Here is a 26,552-nt window from a genome sequence, read left to right as displayed (position 1 = left end):
GAGGAGCTCCTAGATGTCTTGAACTTTCTCACTCTCACCATGGGAACTGGCCAGATCTGGGCCCACGTCCAGGTTCCACTACTTACCATCTGTGTGATCTTGGGTAAGAAACCTGGCCCATTGGAGCCTCAGTTTTCCCACCTGTCCATTGGTGCATTGTCAGAAGGATTGAGATTGTACAAGCCAAGCATACAGTAAGTGCTCAATAAATGGGGGATGGATGTTATAGAATCCTACGGAGGGTCAAGGCGACTGGAGATGCTTAAGAGTCTTGGTGTTCTTGTTAGTGGGTTGAGGCAATTCCTCAGGGCCTTCCTCTTCCAGGAATTCGTCAGATAAATCCCTGTCTGCCACCACCTACCCCCAACTATAGCCATGAGCATCTCAAGGGAGGAACCTCAGAGCTAAGGGTCACACACTCAAGGAGGGCAAGGTAGATCCTATTCAGACACCTTAGCCTCAGTGGGCTTGAGTGAAACAGAGAAGGGAAATAAGAGATGCCTTCTTAGAGGAGCTTTTAGTACTGGGCTTTGAGGACTGAGTAGAAGTCCTATGGGCAGAGAAGCCTGTTGATAAAGTCTTGGATAATTTAGGTAGGACCAGGCTTGGGTTAGACTCTGACTTTTCTATCCCTTTGGTCCCTCAGTCTATTACTAAGAAGAGGACCCCTCCACTACTTCTTGAATTCAGAACTCAGAGGCTACTAAATGCAGTCCTTTACATGCTATTTCTTCACCTTTCTGTCTTTACTGCCTGTTCTTCCCACCATCCCACAGGGGGAGAGTGAGGGACTTTTTTCCCACGTCAGCTCTGCTATCGCTCCCACTATATCCCTCCCTCTCTACTGTCTTTCCTGCTTGTCTCCCCTGATACTCATCTCACAATTTTAAAAAAGCCTCAATCTGTAGTTAATGTTTTCCCCCATTTTCCTGGATTTGGATGCTCTCTTTTCTTGACTGTACTTGCCTGAGACTTATTATGTTGTTTGTTTGTTTGTTTATTTATTTATGGCTGTGTTGGGTCTTCGTTTCTGTGCGAGGGCTTTCTCTAGTTGCGGCAAGTGGGGCCACTCTTCATCGCGGTGCGCGGGCCTCTCATTATCGCGGCCTCTCTTGTTGCAGAGCACAGGCTCCAGACGCGCAAGCTCAGTAATTGTGGCTCACGGGCCTAGTTGCTCCATGGCATGTGGGATCATCCCAGACCAGGGCTCGAACCCATGTCCCCTGCATTGGCAGGCAGATTCTCAACCACTGTGCCACCAGGGAAGCCCCCTATTATGCTTTTTTTTTTTTTTTTAATTTATTTATTTTTGGTTGTGTTGGGTCTTCGTTTCTGTGCAAGGGCTTTCTCTAGTTGTGGCAAGCGGGGGCCACTCCTCATCGCCGTGCATGGGCCTCTCACTATCGCGGGCTCTCTTGTTAGGAGCACAGGCTCCAGACGCGCAGGCTCAGTAGTTGTGGCTCACAGGCCTAGTCGCTCCATGGCGTGTGGGATCTTCCCAGACCAGAGCTCGAACTCGTGTCCCCTGCATTGGCAGGCAGATTCTCAACCACTGCGCCACCAGGGAAGCCCTATTATGCTGTTTTTAAAGAAAGGTTTTTATTTTGTTAATGCCAAAGAACCTCACTCATGCCCAATTACAGTTACTTGAGCTGAAAGTTTGGTTCATATATTTTAAAAGTTGACTTGTTCTCAGAATTTGTTTTCTTATCAACATGTTCAAGGCTGTTTTCCTCTGGGTATCCCTTTGGCTGCATCCCACAGGTTTCATTACATAATTACTATCTGAATTGTTCAGTTTCAAAAATTCGTAATTTCTATGTTGATTCCTTCTTTAACTCATGCCTCGTTTAGAAACATGCTTTTAAAATTTCTCATTGTAGGCCTTTTCAGGGGAGTCTAAGTATTACAGAATCTAATCCTGGGGCCAAGATCAGGTTATCTTATCTAATATTTGTTTCTTGCAATTTATGAAGATCTCCACTGCTGGTTTTTATTAATGCTGATTTTTATAAACGTTCAATATGTGTTTGAGAATTTTAGGGGTGGGGATATAGGGTTTGGTAAATCTATTTGACTGAGCTTATTAATGGTGGTGATCACTTTTTTGATTTATTTACTTACTGACTACCGGATCTGATTGCTTCTAAAAGGGATGACCCCACTCTTTCCTAGGCTGGGCTCCTTCCCTAGGACCCTCTTCTCATCCTTGGAGCATCTCTGTGAGAACAGGGGGAATCTTTCATCCATCTCAGGGTCTTAAGCCAGATGGGGAAGGGACCCAAGCATGGGTGTAGACCCAGAATGGCTCACCCTCCATCCTCCAGGGTCTGACTCTGGCTCAGTGTAGGGTCCACTCACTGGGTGGCCTAAAGCGTGGGGAATAATAGTGCTCCCAACCCAGTTCTTCCCTCCATGAACTCAGCTTTATCACTGACCCTTCTGTGGGCTGTGGATGAGACTGGCTGGGGTATGAATCCCAGGTCCACTTCAAACCACTGTGTGACTTTGCATTGGTGCCTGCCCTCTCTGTTTCCTCATCTATAAATTGGGTTGACTCCCACCTCAGAGGGTTGGCCCGTGGTAGATGCTCAGTTGTGGTCACAGTTATCAACAAGAGTAACTATTATCAATCAATCAATGAGGCAGCCCCTGCAGGGCCAGGGCTTGGGGTTTACGTTCAAGCTCTCCAGGCCCCCGGCTGCCCCAGGGAGATGGGGTAGACGAGGTGGGGGCTTGACAAAGACTCCACCACTGGCCGGGGTCAGACGATCTTCCTTTAATACAAAGTCGATTTATCTACATACACAGAGGTGGGAAAACCACCCAGCTGCTTCCGTTTGAATAAACAGTGTTGAAAGCAACGGCAGATCTGCTCTTGTACAAAGAGAAAAACTTACTTGCTCAGGGGTGGGGGTGGGGCGGAAATCCCATCCTTCTGCCCCAAAACTTGCCCCATGGTCCCAGGGGGCGGAAAGGGTCCCTGATCTGGGGCAGCACATGGCCTCTCTCTCCCCGAAGAAGTGAGAACCTCCCGTTTTGTTCAGTCCTTCTCCTCGGGGTGGGAGACAGACAGGGGGATGGGGGCTCAGGCTGCGGGGAGGGGGTCGCTGCCATCTCCTCTGTGGCAGCGCCCAGCCCGTGGGCTGGGGACCTGATGCTGGTGGGCCCGATCCCCTGCTCCCCACCCCCACCCTCACCCTCCTGGATATGTCTGAGAATTTCATTATAAAAGAAGCAAAAAAAAAAAATCAGGAGCAAAAGGTCCTATTCTTGAGTGAGGCACACCTTCAGATGGTAGGAAAAAAAAAAAAAGCAAGCCACAGGGGCAGCCTAAGCCCGTGCACGCCTGCCAACACAGCTGGCACACAAGAACGGCTGCTACAGTGAAAAAATAGACTGTCTGTGAACAGAATAGGAATAAGCCAAGTTTTTCTTTTTAAATTCGTTGACTGTCAAGTCTTTTTTTTCCGTTTGTTTCTTCTTTAAAAAAAAAAAAAAAAGGAAAAGAAAATACACTATTTAAAAAAAAATAGGAAATGTCACTGGATAGTTACACTGCGTTCGAAAGAGAGCTGCATCGGGTCCCCATCCCCGGCGCCCTCCAGGCTGTGGGGCAGGAAGGCTCCCCAGGGGAGGACGAGGGCCAAGTTCACAGCCCCCGCCCTCCTCCAGTTCTGGCGAAGAACCCCCCGTTTGCTCACCGCCTCCCCCCTCCCCCCACCCCGGAATCTCTCGTTTTGGAATCTCGTTCTGGAAGGAAATGAGGAATGTGCCGAGTAGCGAAGGCGGCGGCCGGTCCAGGGGGGTGGCTGGGGCCACGCGGGGGTTTGGGGCTCGAGGGGCCGCGTCGCTCCCGGAGACCCTGCGGAAACGCGGCCGCCGCCTCCTGCCCCGGCCGCCGGGGTCCAGGCCTCGGGGCCCGCCCGGCACGGGAGGCGTCGGGGCCGGTGGAGTCGGGCCGGGCCGACAAGGCTCTAGGTTGCATAGTGGTCAAAGCTCCCGAGGTACTCCAGAGCCGCCTGGTAGCAGAACTGGTACTCGTCCTGCGTGGGGGAGGGGAGGGGTGGGCCTCTGTCAGCGCCTCTCCTGCTCTGAAGCCTCCCAGGGCTCCCCGGGACCCCCAGAGCAGCCTGTGCCTTTGCTGGGCTCTACCCTCCTCATCCGCCTCCGCATCTCTTAGGACACGGCCGCTTGGCCATCCCCTGCGACACCCCCTGGGGGGCTGGCAGGCTGCCACTCCAGCTCTGTCTCCCCAGAGACGGGAGAGTTTGGAGGACACTGGTTTTTCTTTTGCTTTTAATTTTCTTTCTTTTTTGGCAGCGCCACACGGCATGTGGGATCTTAGTTCCCCGACCAGGGATCCAACCCATATTCCCTGCATTGGGAGCGCAGTCTTAACCACTGGACCGCCACGGAAGTCCCTGGAGGACATTGTTAAAATGTCCCATGTGAACTCGATGGCAGGAAGTCCCTCCCCGCTCTGAGCCTCACTTCAGGATTCGTGACCCGTGCCGGGGTCCTGGCTGAGCCTGACCTCGCTGTGACTCTGGGGCCGGGATGGACGCATCCCTGCCCACTCCAAGGGACGCTTCTCAGCTCTGGCCTTCAGCTTACTCTTGGGTCAGCCCAAAGCAGGAGGGGCTGAGGACCTTCCACCCACAAGCACCCAGAGAGTGGAGGGTGGCTGTGCTCATCTCACAGGGGAGGAAACAGAGGCCCGGGCCAGCACCCGCATGGGGCCCGGCCGCTGCCTCCCGTCCCGCCCTCACCTCCATCTGCACCATGGCTGGCCTCTGGGTCCGCAGCATCTTCACGGTCTGGAAGATGTCCACCACGCCTTCGTACCGCATCCGCTCCAGCACGATGCTGAGCGTGATGAAGACACCCGTCCTGCCCACGCCGGCGCTGTTCGGGAGAGTGCGGGAGTTCAGGGGCGGGTGCTTGGGGGAGCCTGACCTAACTGCCTGATTCCCGTCCCTCCTGCTCTGAGGCCTCCCAGGGATGGAAAGAGCCCAAACGGGAGTGCCTGAGGCCGTCCTCATGAGGCCTCGGTTTCCCTAGCTGGGCCACGGGCCGGGGCTCGGGGAGCAGCCCACCTGCAGTGGACAGAGATGGGGCCGTCCTGGCCGAACTGTTCCTTGGTCTTGTGCACTTGGCCGATGAAGTCGATGAAGCCCTCCCCCGACTTGGGCACGCCCTGTTCTGGCCAGTCCGTGAACTGGAACTGCCGGACAGTCCGGGACTGTCCATCCTGGAACAGAGAGAGAGAGAGAGCCCAGTCTTGTTGTCAAGGTCAGTGGCGGTCATGGTTGTTTTCCCACCCTCGCCAAAGTCCCATCCTCCACCACCAGCCAACACCACCCTCTGTCCTTCCCCATCCTCCGCCCCGTTTTCCGCCATCCACCCTGACGACTCCTTGTCCTGCACTGTCTAATGGCACCATCTTTCACTGAGATGCTCCAGTCTCGTCTTCAGCACCAAAGGATGCCACGCTCATCCTCTTCACCATCCTCTAACTTCACCATCCAGTGACACCACCTTATATGGCCATCGTTCACCCCCCCCACCCCCCAACTGCTCCTCTCTGCACAGCTCCAATCCCATCCACCCCTGCTGTCTGCCATCTTCCATCCTGTGCCGTCCCAGAGTGCACCCAACATCTCCCTTCTTGGTCCCATTCTCCAGCTCCCTGGCATCCTCCACTCTGTACCATCTCAGAGTACAAGAGCACTGCCCCATAACGTCACCTTCCAGTGGTGCCATCCTCCATCCCCCACCACTGACTGACTGCCCACTGTCTTCGACCACCCACCAGCGCCATCATCTAATAGCCTTCACCACCCAAGGGCGCCATCTTCCACCAGCCACCACTGGAAGCTCACCTTCTACCCGTGCTACCCAACGGCGTTACCTCGTAACTTTCACCATCCACTGCGGGTAACTCATAGCCCTTGAGCATCCCATGATGCCGCCTCCCACTGACGTACTCCATCCCCACCACTCAACCATCCTTCTCGCCAATCCCATCTTCCCACGACCCAGCAGGGCCATCCAACATCACGGCTCTCTGCCACCTTCCATTCATCACGACCCAATGGTACCATCATCTTCCATAATCCGTCCCTAGTAATTCAGCACTCTTCCCCCTCTAAGGACCATCTTCCGCTGACGTTCACCACCCTCCTTTACTCATCATCTATCTTTTCCCAGTCACGGTCTCTACATCAAAATGGTGCCATCCAGTGATGCCGTCTTACCCTGATGGTCTCCATCCTCCACCACCTAACACTTCCTTCCTCCAATCCCACCTTCCTCTACCTTAGGCCATCAACAGCACTATCTACTACCACTGATTGCTGAATGTTCGTCATTCTTTACTCTCTCCAAAGTCATTTCCTATTGAGCGTCTCCATCCGCCACTGGCCAAACATCTGCCCTGTCCAATCTCATCTTCCTCCACCCATTGCTGATAACACATCACCCTTCACTAACCCGCAGTACCATGTTCTGTTGGCATTCTCCATCCTGTTATCCACACGTTCCAATCTCCAGCCCCACCTTCCTCCCATCCAACACCATCCTTGTTTACCACCCTCCTCCACGACCACCCAACAGCAACATCCTCCACTGATTCTCCAATCCCCCCCATTCCACCAATCCAACGGCGCCATCTTGCACTACCCACGCACGATGGCTAATGATGCTCTTTACCCATCAGGCTTTGCCATCCACTGGCAACATCCCGAATGACATTCCCATGCCCCATCATGCCACCCGCTTGGATTCTCCGCTCTTTTCCATCTACAGCTCCTTCGACCACCACCCGGCACCATCAATCCATTACCTCTCCCCCAGCCCGCTTTCAGTCCTCTAACGCTACTACCCTCCATGGGTTGTTGCTTCCAGGGAAACGCCCCACTCACTCCCTTTAACATGATTGCCTTGGGCCATGTTCCCTAGTGAGTGGTGTGACACACGCTCCAACGGGGATGCCATGGGGTCAAGGCCCTCTCTTCCACCCACTTGGTGGTGGGAGTGATTGTCCAACTGGCCGACTCACTCCTCTTCCACCCAACCCTGGGGTCTTTTCCTTCCCCTGGGCCTTTGCCTCTACTCCCAACTAGGGAAGCCCTCTCCAGACCACTAGCGGAACGGTGAGCAAACTGTAGGGTCTGGCCCGGGTTCTGGTCCTTCCCAGCACTCCGTCCCCAAACTCACCCGGGCGTCTGTGACCTTGAACTCCCGCAGGATGTACTGAGGCATGTTGTATTCCGCCATCGGATCCACCACGAAGTACTGGTAGCGGGCGGAGCGCTCGGCCGGCCAGTACTGGTGACATTTCTCCTGTTGGGGAGGTGGCCACCGTGGTCAGCCCTGCCCTCCGCCCCTGGCCCGGCCCCTGCCCCGCCCCCCGTGGCCCCCAGCTCACCCGGCCCATCTCCCGCAGCTTGGTCAGCATCACCACGATGGTTGAGTTGTTCTCCCAGAGCATGCGCCAGAAGTCCTCCGTGGTTTCCGCCAGCGGCCCCTGTGTGGCGATGTAGGCCTTCTGCTGCCTGCGGGGCGGGGTGTGTGAGTCCAGGCCCACGGGGAAACCCCGGCCCAGGCATCATCTCCCTCCCTGTCTGGTTCAACCCTCCAAATAATCCCATTTTCCACATGGAGAAACCATCAGCCTGAGAATAGATTCCCGCTTCTCCAGGAGGCTGTAGGACTGTCTGCTGACCTGTCCTGCCTTGCTCCTCTGCCCGCACTCAAGTACCATTAAACTAATGTCCGTTGTTTGCACAGGCCAAGCTCTCCCTAGGGCTATGCATAGGCAGTACCCCCTCCCTGGAACAGCCTCCCTTGGCCAGGGTTTCTCAACCTCGGCACTACTGACGTTCGGGACTGGATGATTCTTTGTGACGGGGCCATGTTCTGTGCACTGTGGGGTGCTGAACAGCAGCCCTGGCCTCTGCCCACTAGATGCCAGTAGTAATCCTCCTCCCTCACTCCCGTTATGACCATCCAAACGTCCCTATATGCTGTCAAATATCCCCTGGGTGGCAGAATTGCCCAGATTGAGAACCTCTGATAGAGAAGGACAGATAGAACCATGTTATGGACAGCAGCCATCAGTTAAATACATGTCTAAAGATTCCCTCCACCTCAGCTGTGACTGAGACTGGCAAGGTCTGTCTAGCTCTCTCCCATGCAAGACTGGAGGCCCCCCGAGGGCAGGGCTGGGACCTTTCTGGAGCCTCAGCATTGCCCGGCAAAGGCCAGGGCCCCTGCAGTGGCCAGGGGCAGGTACCTGTAGCCATCAATGAAGCTGGCGTTAATGTAGTCGGAGCCCTCCACACCCCGGATGGGCTGCAGACAGACCCGTGTGCTCTCGTAGGGCATGATGTTGACCAGGCGGTTCTTGAACTTGTTACAAGGCAGATTGGCACTGATGAAGCGGGATGTGTGGGCTTTGGAGTTGGCCAGCCGCTGTGGGGACGAGGGGACAGGAGGTCACCATCAGGACAGCCTCCGGCTGGGAACCTGCTTTCCCCAGGGATGGGGTGGGCTGTGTGTTTTCAGCCAGGGCGCTAACAGGGGCCTGGCAGGCAGGGGAACACCAACCCCCCACCCTCTGGTCCCCTTAACTCTGGTCTCCCGCTCAGCCCCCTCCCCCAGCCGGCCCACAGCAACCTCTACCCCCCAGGCCACCTTGAACTCGAGTTCCATGCCGGTGACGTGCTCGCCGGGCTCCACCTGGGTCAGCTTCTGGATGTAGGCGTAGAGGCTGCGGGCAGGCACCTCCGTGTTGCCGCAGCCCACGGCCTCCAGCAGGGCCTCGTGGATGAAGCTGTACTGGTCCTCGGTCTGTACCATGTAGTTGCGCTGGGACCGCATGAGCGTCACGTGGCCGTACACGTCCACCGTCTTCTCCGGCTTGATCCGCTCAAGCATGGCGTCGATGACAATGAAGCAGCCCGTGCGGCCCACGCCAGCGCTGCGGAGACAGGCAGGGTCATCAGGGGCCCCCCGGGCAAGGGGGTGGGGTAGGTGTGGCGGGGCGCCGCGGGGAGCGGGGCACTGGGACAGGGGTACCTGCAGTGGACCACGATGGGGCCCGCGTCTGGCGGGTTGCAGGTCTTGACTCTCCGCAGGAAAGCCAGGAATGGCGTCGGGTACTCGGGCACCCCGTGGTCTGGCCACGCCGTGAACTGGAACTGCCGGACCTCCCGTTTCTCGCTGGAGCCGTTCTGGGGGGCCAAAGGGACACCGCTGGTCACTGCAGCCCACCACCCACGTGCTGGGGGCCACGTTCACGCCTCCAGACCACCACTTCTCCGAGTGTCTGACTCAGGTGCGCAGCTGCCCCGGGGCTTGGGGGTGTCTCTGCCTTGGAGTTTCACTGGCATCTTATGCTCAATGCGGCCAGCACTGTGCCCCCCACTTTCTCCCCAAACCCGCTCCCATCTCAGCTGATGGCGGCGCCATCCTTCCACGCACTCCGGCCGGAATTTAGGAGTCGCCCTTGACTCCCCTCCCCTGCCTTCCCACATCCAAGACATCACTCAGCACCGTCAGCTCTGCCTTCAAAGTCTACCCCAAGGGCTTCCCTGGTGGCGCAGTGGTTGAGAATCTGCCTGCTAATGCAGGGGACACGGGTTCGAGCCCTGGTCTGGGAAGATCCCACATGCCACGGAGCAACTGGGCCCGTGAGCCACAACTACTGAGCCTGCGCGTCTGGAGCCTGTGCTCCGCAACAAGAGAGGCCGCGATAGTGAGAGGCCCACGCACCGCGATGCAGAGTGGCCCCTGCTTGCCACAACTAGAGAAAGCCCTTGCACAGAAACGAAGACCCAACACAGCTAAAAATAAATAAATAAATTAAAAAAAAAAAAAAAAAAAAAGTCTACCCCAAGCCCACCCACTTCTCACTCGCCCCCTCCATGGTGACCACCCTGGTCCAGCCCCATCATCATCCATCCAGACCAGAGCAGTCACCCTGGTCCCCGGGCATCCCCACCACAGTCTATTCCCCCCGCAGCAGACAGAGGGCACTGGTGAGCACCCAAGTCAGGTCCCGCACCTCCTCTGCTTCCTCTGCCCACAGCCCTCCCTGGGGGTAAAAGCCCAAGTCTCCCCTGCAGCCCACAGAGTCCTGCACGACCTGCCCCGTCCCCTCCCTGCCCTCCCCTCCTCCCTCTCTCCCCCTCGCTCACTCCGCTCCAGCCACACAGGACTCCTGGCTGTTCCTAAAACACCCCAGGCACAGTCCGGCCCCAGGGCCTTTGCCCAGGCTGTGCCCTCTGCCTGGAATGCTGTTACCCCAGATCTCCTCCCTTCCTCACCAACTCCAGGTCCTCCACTACCCATTCTATTCTTCCCTGTTTTATGTGTAAGATTTCTTGTCATTTTACATATTTATTGTCTGTGTCTTGTCCACTAGACTGTACGCCCCACGAGAGCAGGACACTTTGGGTGTCCTGATGCCCAGGTAAGGGTATGACACACAGTGTGTGCTTAAGGTGTGAATCAACTGAAAATCCGTACTCCCTCGTGTCCGTTGACTGTTTTCTGGCACCTGGGCCAGATGTATGCTTAACGTTGAGAGGACCTGGCTGGCGGCCAGGGGAACACTGTGGTGCCAGGAGCACCTCCGCTCCCCAGCATGACACTAAAAAGTGTCCCCTGTCTCCCAAGGCACTAGAAATAAAAACAAAAATAAACAAATGGAACCCTAATTAAACTTACAAGCTTTTGCACAGCAAAGAAAACCATAAACCAAAAGACAACGTACAAAAAATATCTGCAAACGATGTGACCGACAAGGCCTTAATTTCCAAAATATACAGACAGCTCATACAACTCAATGACAAGAAAAACAAACAACCCAATGGAAAAATGGGCAGAAGACCTAAATAGACATTTCTCCAAAGAAGACATACAAATGGCCAATAGGCACGTGAAAAGATGCTCAACATCACTAATTATTAGAGAAATGCAAATCAAAACTACAATGAGGTACCACCTCACACTGGTCAGAATGACCATCATTAAAAAACTCCACAAATACCAAATGCTAGAGAGGGTGTGGAGAAAAGGGAACCCTCCTAACACTGTTGGTGGGAATGTAAATTGGTGCAGCTACTGTGGAAAACAATATGGAGCTTCCTCAGAAAACTAAAAACAGAGCTACCATATGATCCTGCAATCCCACTCCTCGGCATATATCCAGACAAAACCCCAATTCAAAAAGATACATGCACTTCTATGTTCATAGCACCACTATTCACAATAGCCAAGACATGGAAACAACCTAAATGTCCACTGACAGATGAATGGATAAAGAATATGTAGTACATATACACAATGGAATACGACTCAGCCATAAAAAAGAACAAAATAAGGCCACTTGCAGCAACATGGATGCAATTAGAGATTATCATACTAAGTGAAGTCAGAAATAGAAAGACAAATACCATATAATATCACTTATATGCAGAATCTAATGACACAAATGAACCTATCTACGAAACAGAAACACACTCACGGACATACAGAACAGACTTGTGGTTGCCAAGGGGGAGGGGGTTGGGGGAGGGAAGGAGTGGGAGGTTGGGGTCAGCAGATGTAAGTTATTATACACAGAATGAATAAACAACAAGGTCCTACTGTATAGCACAGGGAACTATATTCAATGTCCTGTGATAAACCATAACGAAAAAGAATATGAAAAAGAATGTATATTTATATATAACTGAATCACTTTGCTGTACAGCAGAAATTAATACAACACTGTAAATGAGCTACACTTCAATAAAAAAATTTTTAAAAAGTGCCCCCAGACATTGCCAAATGTCCCCTGAATGGCAAAATGCCCCAACTGAAAACCACTGATGTACAAGGACACACGGAACCATGTTATGCACAGCAGCCATCAGTTAAATACATATCTAAAGACTCCCTCTGCCCCAGTCTCGACTGCCCACTGTGTCTTCCATCCAAGACTGGAAGCCCCTTGAGTGCATGGCCAAGACCCTGCCAGGACCCTGCCATAAACCCAGGCTGGGTGAGGCCAGAGAGCAAGGAAGACCTGGTGTGGGGGACAGGGTGACTGATGGCAAGGGGACAGCAGGGTCACTGCTAGGTAGGATTCTGCTGGTTTGTCCTCCTGCTGTGGCTAGAGACAAGAGCTGTTCCACTCTGAGTCTCAGTGTCCCCATCCATGAAGTGGGCCACCTGAGAATGTGGTCAGCCTGGGTCAACATGGTTTCTTCTCTGTCCCATGGGGAGCTCCCAGGGCAGAAGCTCATCTTCCTCCTCCACCCCCATCACCCCCTCCCCAGAGCCCCCAGTCCCGGCCTAGGCCCCACCTTGTGCAGGGAGAACGTCCGCACGCAGAACGTGGCCAGCTCGATGGTGTCCAGCAGGGTGACCTGGATGAAGCCGTAGGTCTCCGTGCCCCTGTTGGGCCAGTACTGATCACATTTGATCTGCACCAGGTAAGAGAACAGAGGTGAGTGTGGGCCAGGGCCGACTGAGGGCTTGGGGGCCACAGGGTCCAGGCCTCACCCGTGATTTCTCCTCTAGCCGTGTCATCATAACGATGGTAGCGGACCGCTGCTCCCACACCATACGCCAGAAGTCACCGAAGGTCTCGGGCAGCGGTCCCTGGGTGGCAATGTACGCATTCTGCCGCCGATAGCCATCCACGTAGTTGGCGTTGATATAATCGCTGCCCACGATGCCTGTGGCCGGGGTGAGAAGCCAGAGATCAGTGGGGGCACTTTGTCCTTCTAGGCTGGTTCCACCTGGTCCACCACTTCCCACTTCCTGGAAGCCCTCCTGGACTGCCCCAATCTGTCCACAAGGAAATCGTGCGGCATGTACTTCATGGTTTCTCCACCTCAACACTATAGCCATTTGGGGCCAGATCATTCTATGCTGGGGGCTGTCCTGTGCATTGCAAGTTATTGAGCAGCATCCCTGGCCTCCATCCCCTAGATACCACTAACACCTCCTTCCTCTAAGCTGTGACAACAAAAATGTCCCCAGACATCGCCAAATGTCCCGAGTGGTGGAACTGCCCTGATGAGCGTCACTGATGTAGAGGAACAGATGGAAATATGTAATGGACAGCGGCCATCAGTTAAATACATATCTAAAACTTCCCAGTGGCTTCTGGCTAGCGTTGGACCAGGCCTCAGTTTCCCCACCTGTCCCCTAGCTAGTCCACTCTGGCCTGGCCCCGTGGCCAAGAGGAGGCATGGGGTCTATGCGCTCTCTGTGGAATGAGGCCGGGCATGATGGAGCCTGGGGCCCCGCGTGCTACCTTCGATGGGCTGGAGGATGACACGAGAGTGGTCATAGGCGATGACGTTGGCATAGCGGTTTTTGGGCTTGTTCACTTCCAGGTTGGAGTGCTCCCACGTGAACTGCTGGCCCGGATCGATGGACTGCGGGGAAGGGGAGGCGGGGGGTGTCAGGGTGGGTGTCTGTGGGCCCGGGAGAGTGGGAGGTGGGGGCCAGCTCACCTCGTACTCCTGGGAGAGCTTGAGGCTATCGTTGGCCTTGAGGCGTTCTGTGTGCTCCGCCATGTCCGCGATGGGGATGGGCGGGTGGCTGAGCATGCCTGCGGGAAGAGAAGACCCGCCGGCGTGGCCGATCACTCGGGGGCCAGCCTGGGGGCCGGGGGGGAGGGCGGGGGGGGTGCTCTACAGTGTGAGTCTGCGATGGACGAGCTGCAGTTAGAGGGAGTGGCGGGGGAGGGGAAGGTTCAGGGCAGCCCCCGTGGGGGCAGGGACCCCAGGCCTGCGGGGCTGGAGGGGGAGCACGAGGCGGCGGCTCTGGGCTGAGCCCCAGCTCCCACCCTCCCCAGTGCCCCCCGCAACCAGCTGGGGATGCAGGGGCTGGGGAAGGGTCAACCGCTCCAGGACTTCAAGCTCCTGGTGCCTCGTGGCAAGAAGCAGGCAAGTGACACAGAGATGAAGAAGCGGATGCAGCTGGCCGGGCTTTCGGAAATACCGTCCCTGGGGCAGGGGCGGGAGGCCGACACCCCTTTCGGCCCCTTGGGGATCAGAGGGACCAAAAAGTCCTCTGCCAGGTGGAGCTGAGGGACCGGGGAGGGGAGACACGGGGTATGTGTGTGTTGGATGGTGGGGCAGCTGCCACGAACCCCTGACCTCTGAGGGCTCATTTTCTCATCTGGTACATGGGATGGTGACGTCCCTTATCTTTGGAGCCCCCGGGGTGGGGGGGGGGTAGCTGGAGGTCGTGGGGTGGGCCTGGCTCTTTCCTCCCCATATCTGAGCCTGCCAGACCCCTGTCCTCTCCTCTCCTGGGGCCTGGTGGCCATGCATGCGCTCACACATTCGCTCTGCAGCTATAGGGAGACTGACTGCTCTGCACCAGCACCGAAGCACTGGTGTTAAACCGATAAAGATGTGCTGAGCCAGCTGGTGAAGAGCTGTTGTTCTGAGCCCCTGCGTGTCCCCCGCCACCCCGGGTGCTGCCCCAGAGCCCACAGCTAAGGGGTCTGAGGCTGGTGTCCATTTGGTGGGTCCCCTATCACATGGGCGATACTTACATGTACATACAGGTCTCACCTAGACACCTGCTCCCAAGCTCGCTCGCTCTCTCTCTCTCACACTCACACACACACACACACACACACACGCAGTCACAACCCGCGACCTCAGGGCCCGGCAGACCACACCCCCGCCCCCCCCTCGAGAAGCCAGCGCAGGACAGGTGGGCAGAGAGAGAGGAGGCGGGATGGAGAAACCAAGGATGAAAACAAACAGGCGCGAAAGGAAGCTAAGAACAGAGAGACACAGGAACTAACTTTCAAAGTGAAACCCCGGCTCCCTGAGGGGGCTGCTGAGGCCTGAATCTGCAGAAACAGCAAACAATAAATAAATGAAAACACGCGGGGAGGCCACCTCCCCCCGCCCCTCGCTGGGTGCACGCACAGCAGCCGGAGGACAGACGCAAAGGGCAGAGCAACAAGTGAGGGACACACGGCCGCCTGGGCCCCAACCAGAGAACCGACAGCAGCTGCTGTGCGTCCCTCCGGCTGGACACCGGCCGGTCCTGATTTTCAGCTGTGACTTCGGAAAGATCCCAAAGCTTTAGGCTCTTCTATCAACATGTCCCCCCAGACCAACCTGGCCTTGGGTCCCCTGTTGGGGTCAGCAGAGGGGATTTTGGAGGAGAGGCAGGATGGTGAGGGAGAAACTTGGGGGCAGGGGAAGGACATACGGGCCCATGCCATGACCTTTAAGGAGGACAGCACCAATCACTTAAACATACACATTTAAAATCCTCATTTGGATGGAAACAGAATTGATATAAGCTAGTCCAGAGACAGAAAAGAGAAGGGAGTACGTTAGGGGTGCCATGAGACCTTTCATGATCTCTTATGAAGGACTGCAGCCATCAGTTAAAATAAATGATCAAAATCCTCGTTTGGATAAACATGGAACTAACATGAGACAGTCCAGCAGCAGAAAAGAGAGAGAAATAAATATGTTAGGAATAGTATGTAAGGCTATATGCATGAGCCCTTCAGGAAGACTGCAGCCATCAGTTCAATATAAATGTTTAAAAATCTCCATTTGGTTGGAAAGAGTTAATATGAACGAGTTCAGAGACAAGAAGTGAAGAGCTGGGTGCAAGCAGAGAGACAGACGTTACCACGCTGTGAGCTCATAAGGAGAACAGCAGCTGGCACGAGCCCGTTAAGAGGGAGGAGGTGAGGGAATGAGAGGATCACTGCACATGAAGATGATCAAGGGCAAGGTCCTGATTCAGTTCTCCCACCAAGCATGGCAGGCGACTCGGCTGAATCCTATTAACCTACAGGGAACTATAAAGAGACAGGGAGAACATGAGCATCTGCGGCCATGGAGGGGAGAGAGACAGACTGTGGTGGAGGCGGAATTCTTGCGCCTTGCTAGGGGCACATCCCTGGGGAATGTGGGAAAAACCCTAACACCCACCACTGAGTGGCCTTAAGACTAGAGGTGTGAACAGAAGCAGAGTTCTTTCTGCCAGAAGAAATGAGGATTCAGAAAAGTTTTGCTTTTGTCTTTGTCTGAACATGTCCTTTAAGCTCCCAGAGAAGACAGCAGCCACCAGTTAAATGCAACTCTTCAAAAGCCTCCCTTGCTTGTAAGCAGAATTAACCCACGACAGTTCCAAGCCCAGAGCCACAGAGGAATTTGGAAATTAGGAACTGAATCGTACCAAGCACAGTTCAGTGGGGGCAGTCCTCGGGATCCACCGAGGTGGCAGTTTCCTCTCTCCCTACGCTACCTCTCCCCTCCCCCCCATCACTGTCGTCCCTGGCACCTGGGATCAGCACATACCTGGCGTCTGGAAGTTAATGCGTCTCATTTCCACGGGGTCCTTGGGGTGGTGGGGGGCGAGGTCGGCGTTGTTCAGTAGGCATTTGGTGCGGGGCTCTGAGTCCTTGCGTTTACTTTGTAGGAGCAAGCAGACACGCGAACATGTGACCCGGCTGCGCGCAACTGGGGTTCCCACGACCACGCACAGACACGTGTGCAACGGCTGGAGCAGCCAGGCGCCCGCTCACCCAACAGGCACGACGCCACCCCAGTTCCCCTCCTTGGCCTCCAAAGGGCAGGACCAGTTCTTACCTGTCAGGCTTACTGCTCCCGAAAACAGACATAGGTGAGGAGTTGGTGGGGGGAAAGAAGACAGGTGAGGGTGTGCTGGCCATCAAGGGCCTGTTCTGTGACTGTGGGTGGCTTTCTTTCCCTCTCTGAGTCTCGGTCTCCTCCAGAAAATGGGGCTAATCCTTCCTGCGTGGGTCCCCCGCCACAAGGAATAACATCTCAGCCCTCTCTTTCTAAGCTGGGACATGTCCCACGTGACCTTGTTTAAACTGGACAGAGGCAGCCCCCACCCCAAATCTTGCCCAGTGGAGCGCCAGACTTAACAGGAGTCAAATCACTGGCTGGGTTGGAACCCTAGCCCTGCCATTTCCCAGGCTGTGTGACTTTGATCAGGTGGCTTAATTTCTCTGAGCCCTGGTTTCCCTGTCTGGACCATACAGGGCTTCTGCGATGGTCCTCTGAGATGACTGTTCCCCCCTGGATCTTTCCAGACCCCTCTCTTTTTTAGGAAGACTTCCCTCCTGTCAAGTGGTGGGGGGGCAGGGGGCTCACTTCTTGTAGAGCAAGATGGCAATAACGATGCAGATGATGAAAACCACAGCCAGCACGGGCCCGATCACCCAGATGAGCCCCTCCTCGCCGTCCACAATGGGCTGTGGGTCTGGGTTATCCAGCTGGAAGGGGTCTGAGAAGGGGCTTGCTGCAAATGTCTGCAGGAATGGGGTGGGGGGACCTCCATCAGTGCCCGTCCTCCTCACGGTGGCCACATGGGTCTTTCTCAAACACAAATCCATGTCCATCCCCTACTCTAAACCCTCCTATAGCTCCCAAGAACCCTGACCCTGGTGGCCTGCATGGCCTGGCCCTTGCCAATCTTCACTCTCCTCCTTCCTCTGTTTCAGCCACTCTGAAATCCCTTTTACTCCTCTTGCACCCCAGACCTTTGCACATGCAAACTGTGGGATGCCCTTTCTTTACCGAACTCTTACACATCCGTCAAAGCCCTAGTTCCAAAATCCTTTCCTCTAAAAAACCTTCCCTATGGCATACCCTCAACCTCAAACCGTTCCCTCTGCCCAACTCTGACCAAAGTTAGGAAGATCTGTGTCTGGTTCTGAGGTCAGGGCCCTAGGGACTGGCCTGCCTCACTCAGTGGGTGTGGCTGGATATGGGCAGACACCATTTGGGACTTACGGGTTCGCTCTTCTGCAGCACAGCAAGCACAAAGAGAACATATCGGTGGCCAGGCTCCAAGCCCCTGTTGTCAAAGCCACCGTACTGCTTCTGGTCACCGGGATGGAAGGTGGGTGGCAGCACTGAGAATCGAGCCGCTATGTAGGGCCGGGGCACTTCCAGCTGGCGTGAGTGCCGCAGGCTGCGCCTCTGTAGCCGTGCGATATCCTGGATCAGCTGTGGGAACAGAGATGTGGGCTGCTCAGAACCTGGCTGGGAGCAACTGGGCTCACGAAAGCTGGGACATGTCTGGGCCCCACTGGTTGGGCCCCAGGCTCTTACCTCCTCCAAGTCCATTTCCTCTGGGCTGCCCAGCGGGGTCAGGAACTGGCCACCACGAGATTTGCGCAGTGGCACCATCACAATGAAGTAGTTCCTATCAGGAGACAGAGTCATGGGAGGTTGTCTACTAGCATGACCAAGGGATGCTATCTGGGGCTGAGCTGGGGAGCCGCCCCTCTCTGAATCTTCCCTTCTGCTCATACAACGGGCGTACGGCCCCAGTCACATAGGACTATATAGTTCCTGATTCAAGCCTCCAGGCTTTTGATGATACTGTACCTTTTGCCTAGAAAGCCTACCCTGTGCAATTACAGTTGACCCTTCAACAACATGGGGGTTAAGGGGGCCGACCCCCTGAGCAGTCAAAAATCCATATATAAGTACAGCTGGTCCTCTGTATCCACGGTTCTCTATCTGTGGATTCAACCAGCCGTGGATCGTGTAATACTGTAGTCTGTACTTGTTGAAAGAAATACACATATAAGTGGACCCATGTAATTCAAACCTATGCTCTTCAAGGGTCAACTGTATATTTCTCAAACTCCTATACATCCTTCAAAACCCCAGCTTCCATGCCCAGTCTTGTAATCCTCGATTTTTCCCTGCTTCCCAGAGTCATCCTCTCCTTACTGGAGACTCTCAGCCCTGGTGCCTCTCACTGTGAGGGTGTCTGTGTCCAGCTCTGCCTCCCCACCAGTCTAGGAACCTAGAACCAGTAGAAGGTCAGGCATTAAAAAAATAAAAAATTAAAAAAAAAAAAAAAAAAAAAAAAAAGAAGGTCAGGCATATGGGGGCGTCAGGGAATGCTCAAGGAGCAGACACGAGGCCACATTTAGTGACAACATCTACGATTAACACTGGACCTTCAGGGGAACCACACGGGGTGGGGCTGATGCGATCTCTGTTTTACAGACAGGTGAGGAAACTGAGGCACAGAGAGGTCAAGCGGCTGGCCCCAGTCACAGAGCTGGCTGGTGGAGGGGTGCAAAATCCCTGAGGGGGGCGAGTTGAGCTTACTGGACGGGCACAGGGCTCTGGCCGTCGGGCAGATACACCACGATGTAGCCATCGGAGTCGGGCTTGGGGGTCACGCTGGGCTTAGAGCTGAGCAGGTTGAAGGCAGTCCAGGCAGTGACCGTCTGCTGGAGGCCACCCAGGCTGCTGCCGCGGTTGGTCAGCACGAAGTTGTAAAAGGTGTTGGGCTTGAGGTGCGTGATGAGCTTCTTGGTGGTGCGGCCGTCCACGTCCAGCGTGAGCCCATTGTACTGGATCTGTGGGCCGGGCCAGCTCAGCGGGGCTCTGGGTTGAGCCCCTGGTCCTGACCGAGCCTGGATCCCAGACTTAGCCCTGACCCTGCCAACTGTGACCCCAGACTGAGCCTCAATTCCAGCTGAGCCCCAATTCTAACAGAGCCTTGATCCCAGACTAAGTCTTGACCCCAAACTCAGCCCCAACCCCAGATTGAGCCCCGAACCCAGGCTGAGCTATAATCGCAGCCAAGTCCCGGCTCTAAGTCCCAATCCTTAAACAGCCCTAATTCCAGACTGAGGCTTGAGCCTAGACTGAGACACTGAGCCTGAATCCTAGCTGAGCCCCGATCCCAGGCTAAGCCCCAGCTCTGACTGAGCCCTAATCCTCTACTGAGCCCCAAACCCAGAATGAACTTCAACCCCTGGGACTGATCCCAGGCTAGGCCCCAACTCTGACTGAGCCTTGATCCCAGACTAGTAAGTCTTGACACCAAACTAAGCCCCAACCCCAGACTGAGCCTCAAGCCTACCCGGCAGCGAGTCCAGCTGACCCCCAACCCTGGACTCAGCCCCAACTCCAGACCAGGCCCCAACCCCGGCCGAGCCCCACCGCCCCGACTCGTCGGGAGGCTGCACCTTGTAGGGCGTGGGTGAGTGGTAGTTGTCGGGGAACTCCCAGCTGAGCAAGACCGCCGTCTTCATGATCATCTTCACCTTGAAGTTCTTGGGCGAGACTGTGCCAGGCAGCGGCAGGCGGGAAAGAGCAAAGGAGAGGTCCCGTGAGTGCTGGGGGGCGGGGGGAGCTGGGGGACGGGGTTGTGTGTGGGGCGGCCCAGGCGCTCCCTGTCGTCCGCTGTGCCCGTGGCCTTACTGCCTGGCCCTGGCCCGGCCCTGCCTGTTCCAAGTCCCTGCCACGGGAGACGGCGCAGCTGCAGAGAGAAGGCGGAGGTGGAGGGGGGTTGGGGGGGACGGGGTGGGCTGGGGGCGGTGGAGGGGGGCGGCCGTGCCACCTAGGCGTGTCCCACCTTTGCCAACGCCGGAGCCTCGGGGTCCGGACTCGCCTTGAGCGTCCACGAGGAAGCAGAAAAGTGACCACTTACCTGGGCGGGGGAGAGGGAGGGGGCTGGGGTGGGGGTGGGCGCGAGGCCCGGTCCGGCTCTGGTGCGGGGATCACCGCGCGCCTACCTTGGTCCCGCAGGAACGTCCGGTAGCGGACGGGGGGGCTGTAAGGGCCGGGGCCGCGGCGCGTGTGGGCCCGCACTTGGAGGTCATAGGCCGTGTCGGGCTTGAGGCCCTGCAGCGTGAGCACGTTCTCGGCGCCCGGCTCGGCTGCTGCGGGCAGCTCGGTCTCTCGGGCAGGGCCCAGGGCGCCGGCCTCCCGCACGGCCACCGTATACTTGACAATGGCCCCGTTGCGCTCGGCGGGCACTGGCGGCAGCCAGCGGAGCAGGACTGTGCCGGTGGAGGCGTTGCCGGCCGCCTCGAGGATCTGTGGGTAGCCGTGAGGCGTATCCTCGGGGATGCTCAGGACCTCGGCCACCTCCTCGCCCAGGCCGCCTCGGCTCCGGGCCGCCAGCCGGAACACGTACGTGGCGCCCTTGTGCACGCCCGACGCAGTGTAGTGGTCCTCGGTGGGCGGGAACTCCAGTGTGGCCAGGGGCGACGAGTCCTCGCGGCCGAACTGCAGGCGATAGCCCAGCACCTGGTCCTCGGCGGTGCCGGCCGGGGGCTCCCAGCGTGCCAGCAGGCTGCCCTCGGTGGTCTGCTGCACCGACAGGGTGGGGCGGCCCAGCACTGTTGGGGGGGATACAGGGCCGGGGTCAGCCTGAGAGCACAGGGTGAGATTGCCATTTTTTTTTTTTTTTTGGCCACACCGTGCAGCTTGTGGGATCTTAGTTCCCTGACCAGGGATTGATCCGGGCCCTCCGCAGTGAAAGCGTGGAGTCCTAACCACTGGACCACCAGAGAATTCCCAAGGGGTTGCAATTTTTAAAAGCGGTCTTGGGAAGGCCTCGCTCAGAAGCAAAGACTTGAAGGACGTGAGGGAGGGAGCCGCGGGGAGGTCTGGGGGGGAAAAGTGATTCAGGCAGAGGGAACAGCCAGTGCAAAGGCCCTGAGGTGAGACTGTGCTGGGTGAGTGCAAGGAACAGCGAGGAAGCAGGGGACTCAGAGGACCCGATAAAGAAAAACATTAACAGATGTCACAGCAGGCCCGCATCTATGTTTCTCCTTCTTCTGTTAGTAAGTCACTCAGCTCTGGCCTCATTTATTCACCCCTTGCCTTCTGCCCGCACCTGATTAATATCCATGGAACGCAGGAATGTCCAAAACCCTGTCCCTGCCCCCACGGTTCTCACAGTCTGGGTAGTGATCAAGGTGTCAAGGCCCTGAGAAGCCCTGCAGTGCTGAAGCTCTACACATGAAACCAGGCCTCTCCACTGCAGGACTTATCAGGACCTTTAATGGATGGTGGTGTGAACAGTCACAGTGTATGCAGCAGGTTCCGCTTAGCAAGCATGGCTCTAATGTAACGTCCCTGAGAGAGGACGGCAGATCACAGGAAGCTTCCTGGAAGAGGTGACATGGGCGCTGGAGGACACAGAGACTAGGCAGACGAACGGAACGGTAGGGGCATGGGCTGGCAGCAGTGTGGAGGGGTGCTGTGTCCAGCTGGGAGGCCTTGAACATCAGGCTCTGTGGTCAGCAGTGAGGCATGGAGGGTGCAGGAAGTGGGGTGGAGGCCACGGGGGCCTTTGTTCCTCAAACACACCAAGCCTGTTCCCTCCTCTGAGCCTTTGCCTGGGCTCTGCTCTCTACCTAGAATACCCTCCCCCCTTACATTTTCATGGCTGTCTCTCTCTCCTCACTCAGCTATGTTTGGCTGGTGAAAAACCAGCCTCTTGGGACTGATGGAAGGGGCCCGAGGGGGAAACTGAGGCAGGGCTGCCAGGAGAGGAGGCTTCAGGGTGCAGCAGGGGAGACGGGCACACCACCCTGAAATGACAACCCGCCTGGGGTGATCAGAGCTGGGATAGGGGAGGCACGGGGTGCTGCGGGCAGGAGAGGTGCAGAGAGGTGGCCTGACCAAGACTGTGGCATGGGGGTGAGTGGGGAAGGCTTCCTGAGGATGTGCTGACTAACCAAAGACCCAAAGGATGCAGAGGAGACGGCCAGCCCGGAGAAGGGTATCCAGGCAGGGGGAGCAGGAGGCAGAGGGTGAGGAGTTAAGAGTTGGCTGTTAAAGGTTTCCATCTGGCTAGAGCTGAGCGGGGCTGGACCACACTGGGTCTTAATATCCTCTGGAGCAGCCCCACACCTTTGCTCTCCCTGTTCCTCCCGCTTGGTGCATCCTCCCCACCAACAGGGGCTCAAGAACTCTGCAGGGATGCTCTAAGGGCAAAGGGGCCATAGAGGGTCTCGCACCTGCTCCCTTGGTCACTACCACCTTGGGTTTACTGCGAGCGCCATCTCCTTTCATGGTGTAGGCGGCTACCGTGATGGAATAGGCGGTCTCAGGCTGCAGGTTTGTGATGATCATCTCCTGTGGGCAGGGGCAGGAGTGGGGAATCAGTGACACAACCAGGGCTGCCCACCCTCCTCCCCATGCTAGGGACAAGCAAGGCAGACACGGGGCCCAATCTGCGGGCAGAGACGTGCACCCGAGCTCATGCACAGACCCCGACACGTAGCACGTCCATGCTGAGATGGGCACAGGTGGCCTGACATCTGTCATGGACCGCCTGGCCCAGTGCAGTCCCCGCCCCTCTGGTCCCCAGCTACCACTCTTGCCCCACCCCCGTTCTGTCCTCCCTGCAGTGGCCCCCAGAGGGTGCCTGTGAGCAGCTGAGTCAGGTCTCCAGGGCTCTGGTCTCCCTGGGGGCAAAAGCCCAAGTCCTTCGCACCACCCCGAGTCCTCTGCCGCCCACAAGGCCCTGCACGACCTGCCCCTGCCCTCACCTCCTCCCTCCCTCACTCTGCTCCAGCCACACGGGACTGCCTTGCTATCCTTCCTCCAACCAGACATGGTCCTGCCCCAGGGCCTTTGCACTGACTGTGTCCCCCCCACCTGAACCCTGTCTCCATTACATCCATTGGTGTGCTGGAGATTCCTTATACCAACTCTTGAAAGCCAACAGTCGAATTTTCAGAAAATTTGCAAGCCACTTATTAAACAGCCGTTATTATAAATGAGATTATATAAACGTACGATCAAATAAATAGTAAAAACAAAGGTAATAAGTACTCAAAACCCATCCCTCCGTCATTATTTTATCACGTTTACTATTATATATGTCCTCGAGGTTATTCTATTCTGTCTCATATCTGTGCGATACAATTACTATACAATGACGAGCTACCACAAATCTGGTAGGTAGCTTGAAATCGACACGGTGAGAGTATTTACACCATGGAAAAGGGCAAATGCTACCAGTCAGGACTGCGCCCACCCGACAGCTGGCGAACTCAAGCGTTTACACCACTATCTATGCCCCGTCCCCACCAGAGCTGTAACTAGACATGTATTTGTGCCTTGTTCCAAGTAACATCCCTCTCCCCTGAACCATGACCCCCAGGAAAACGGGCTCAGGCGTGTCTTGGTCACTGCCGCATCCACGGCACCTAGCACAGGATCGGCAGGCGCTCAGTAAATCACTGCTCATTCAGTGAATGACAGAGCACCCTGACCCTCACACAGTCACACGCGTGTCCATGTTTGCCATACATGCACACCCACAAACATGTCTGGCATGCCTGGGAGCTCCGGGGTGGCCCCAGGTCAGAAGCATGAGGAGGGGGGACAGGATGCACGAACAGAGGGTCTCCTGCCCCTGAGCCTCACATTCAGTCCTTCCTGGGGTCTTGGTGGGTTGGAGGGTCTGAGCTGGAGCCATGTGGGAACCTCCCCCCAGACTGGGGTGGGGCGGGGGAGAAGCAGAGCTACTGGAGTGGGTGGGGCCATGTCAATTTAACATCAGGCTTGGGGCTGTCAGAAGAGCCTGTGGCCCCTATCTTAGGGGAATAAAGACAGCCCAGAGAGATGCAGCGACTTGCCCAGAGTCACACAGCAATCCTGACTCTGGTTCAGGGCCTCCTGCAGGCCTCCTTTCCCACCTGGGGCCCAATGACCCCTCTCATCACGCCAGGGCCAGAATGAAGGGGACACTTTGGCCTAAGAGAGAAACTTTGAGGTCACGTAGGGCTGAGTCAGGTGACAAAAGGGTCAGGCTAGGCTGGAAAGTAACTCAGTTTGGATCTGCCGGGCCTGGGTGCAACAGGGGAGGCTGTGGGCTGGAGGGGGTTGGCTAACGCTGTGGAACAGCTGGAGCAAAGGTGTGGTGGAGAAGACCCAGGCCGGGAGCTAGGCTGGAGAAGGGAAGTTGGGAGGCAGGAGGCCAGCAGAGTCCAGGGGCCATTCAACTAAGAATGGATACCTCCGCGGTCACCAGCAGAAGCCCATATGCCTGATGCAAAACCCAGGCTGCCAGCTAGCTCCAAGAGGTAACTAAGTGTGCATCGGGGGCCCAGGGGAGGAGACCCTTTTACAAGGGGCGTGCGGGGGATGGGGTCACAGCACTGCACGGCCCGCCCGCGGGAAGAGCACTGGCAGTGGCTCGGGGTGGCAGGGGGGCACTACTTACATATTCGGCCGTGTCGTCCGTCTCCCACTGAGCGCGGGAGGAGGCGGCAGGGGAGAGAGGAGGAGGTGAGCGGAGTGGCCAGAGAGAGAGAAACACAGAGAAGCAGCGAGAGGGCGGGAGCGCAGGGGGCCCGGGCCCCGCCCCACCCCAGGCGCCGCCCCGGAGCCCCGCCCACCTGGGCATCGGCCAGCATGACGTCCTTGATGCGCGGCGGCCCTCGGGCCTCAGCGCCCTCCATGCGCACGTAGTGGACCTGGTAGCCGCGGATCTGGCCGTGCTGCCGGCCGGGCGCAGGTGAGCGCCACAGCACGCGAATAGCCGTGGCGTTGAGCGCCTCCGCCTCCACCTTCCGCGGCGGCGCGCTGGGCACTGGCGGGTGGGGGGGAGGGGAGGGGCGGGCGGGGCCGTTACTGGGGTGCCCAGCCCTGCCCCGGGCAGCGCCACTGACCGATGCCAAGGTGCCGAGTGACTGCCGGTTAACCCGGCGCTCTGAGCGCTCACCGCTGGCCCGGAGGGAATACCTCCTTCACGCTTCCCACAGCCCGGGGAGGGGGCCCTGATGGTGCACCCCATTTACAGATGGGCAACTGAGGTCCCCCAGAGCCTAGGTCACCTGCCCAGGGCCACAAGACATGAGCGGGCCGTGCATGCCCCACTCTAAGAGGTCTACCCACACTGCTTCCAACCTCAGAGCATCCCTTCTAGATAGGGGTTCTTATGCTCCCTTTACAGATGGGGAAACCGAGGCACAGAGAGTTGATCCCAGGACCACAGGGTTATCAAGAGGCAAAGCCGGGATGGGAACCCGGGCAGTCCAGCTGCACGCTCCTACACACTCCAGGGTGCAGCCTGCCCACTCCGCACTCCGCTTTTGCAGCCAGCCCCCAAGCTCAGAGCCCTTGCCACCCACCCCGCCCCCACCCCAAGGCCTGACGTGAAGAACTGCTTCATTTCTTCCCCATGGTTAGGACAAAATGTTGGGGCTGCCAACCGAAACTTCCAGGCCAATGGCTCAGAAAACAGCTGGTCCAGGTTTCCTGCAATTTTATTGGGGAAGCTGCCTGCTTCATTTTCCCCCATGCCCTCAGCTTCTACTGTGTGACTAGCATCTTAGAACATTCTAGCTCAGCTACGGTGGGAATATTTACACCACAGAAATCGGCCAGTGCTACAAATCAGTCTCTATGCCCCAGAGAGCTGGCGGTTAACCATCATCAGCACGCAATCTACCTACTTTCTAGGTAGGATGGCTCAGACCCAAGTAGCTCCAAATCTCAGGTTATCCCTAGAGTCTAAAAAACCAAGTTTCTGGGGTCAGGGACCATAATTTTTGTTGCAAGTGCTGCTTGCTGTTTCCTACACTCCGTTTCCATGGCTTCCACCACCGGACCAAAATACAGGGCTCCCCGCTTAACGTTCCAGGCCCAAGGCTCAGAGAGAAAATGTAGCCTGGAAGGTCCAGAACAGAGAATTCCAAGATCAAGGAGCCCGGGTTGGCTTGGGGAGGCTGATGGCCACTTGTC

At 56.5% G+C, this 26,552-nt stretch overlaps 1 protein-coding gene across 1 annotated transcript in view; it reads right to left on the bottom strand.

Annotated features, from left to right (window-relative positions):
- Positions 1-2,764: 2,764 nt before the first annotated feature.
- Positions 2,765-26,552, bottom strand: part of PTPRS (protein tyrosine phosphatase receptor type S) — a 161,555-nt gene continuing 137,767 nt past the window's right edge. Inside the window, exons 16-38 of the mRNA XM_061190682.1 lie at positions 25,205-25,398; positions 22,814-22,931; positions 20,576-21,184; positions 20,027-20,124; positions 19,158-19,411; positions 18,141-18,234; positions 17,820-18,035; positions 17,178-17,335; positions 16,647-16,658; positions 16,356-16,468; positions 14,831-14,878; positions 13,521-13,618; positions 13,319-13,442; positions 12,559-12,734; positions 12,360-12,479; positions 9,085-9,239; positions 8,701-8,986; positions 8,300-8,478; positions 7,433-7,559; positions 7,222-7,347; positions 5,100-5,254; positions 4,773-4,908; positions 2,765-4,046 (exon numbers count right to left, since the gene is read on the bottom strand). Coding sequence (XP_061046665.1) covers positions 3,978-4,046; positions 4,773-4,908; positions 5,100-5,254; positions 7,222-7,347; positions 7,433-7,559; positions 8,300-8,478; positions 8,701-8,986; positions 9,085-9,239; positions 12,360-12,479; positions 12,559-12,734; positions 13,319-13,442; positions 13,521-13,618; positions 14,831-14,878; positions 16,356-16,468; positions 16,647-16,658; positions 17,178-17,335; positions 17,820-18,035; positions 18,141-18,234; positions 19,158-19,411; positions 20,027-20,124; positions 20,576-21,184; positions 22,814-22,931; positions 25,205-25,398 — 3,665 coding nt within the window. The 3' untranslated portion in view covers positions 2,765-3,977. The remainder of the gene's footprint in view (positions 4,047-4,772; positions 4,909-5,099; positions 5,255-7,221; positions 7,348-7,432; positions 7,560-8,299; positions 8,479-8,700; positions 8,987-9,084; positions 9,240-12,359; positions 12,480-12,558; positions 12,735-13,318; positions 13,443-13,520; positions 13,619-14,830; positions 14,879-16,355; positions 16,469-16,646; positions 16,659-17,177; positions 17,336-17,819; positions 18,036-18,140; positions 18,235-19,157; positions 19,412-20,026; positions 20,125-20,575; positions 21,185-22,813; positions 22,932-25,204; positions 25,399-26,552) is intronic.

Source organism: Eubalaena glacialis, chromosome 4 (assembly GCF_028564815.1).
Source record: "Eubalaena glacialis isolate mEubGla1 chromosome 4, mEubGla1.1.hap2.+ XY, whole genome shotgun sequence".
Classification (NCBI taxonomy): domain Eukaryota; kingdom Metazoa; phylum Chordata; class Mammalia; order Artiodactyla; family Balaenidae; genus Eubalaena; species Eubalaena glacialis.
The sequence above is the reverse complement of the archived record's forward strand: the minus strand, read 5'-3'. Positions and strand labels throughout refer to the sequence as shown.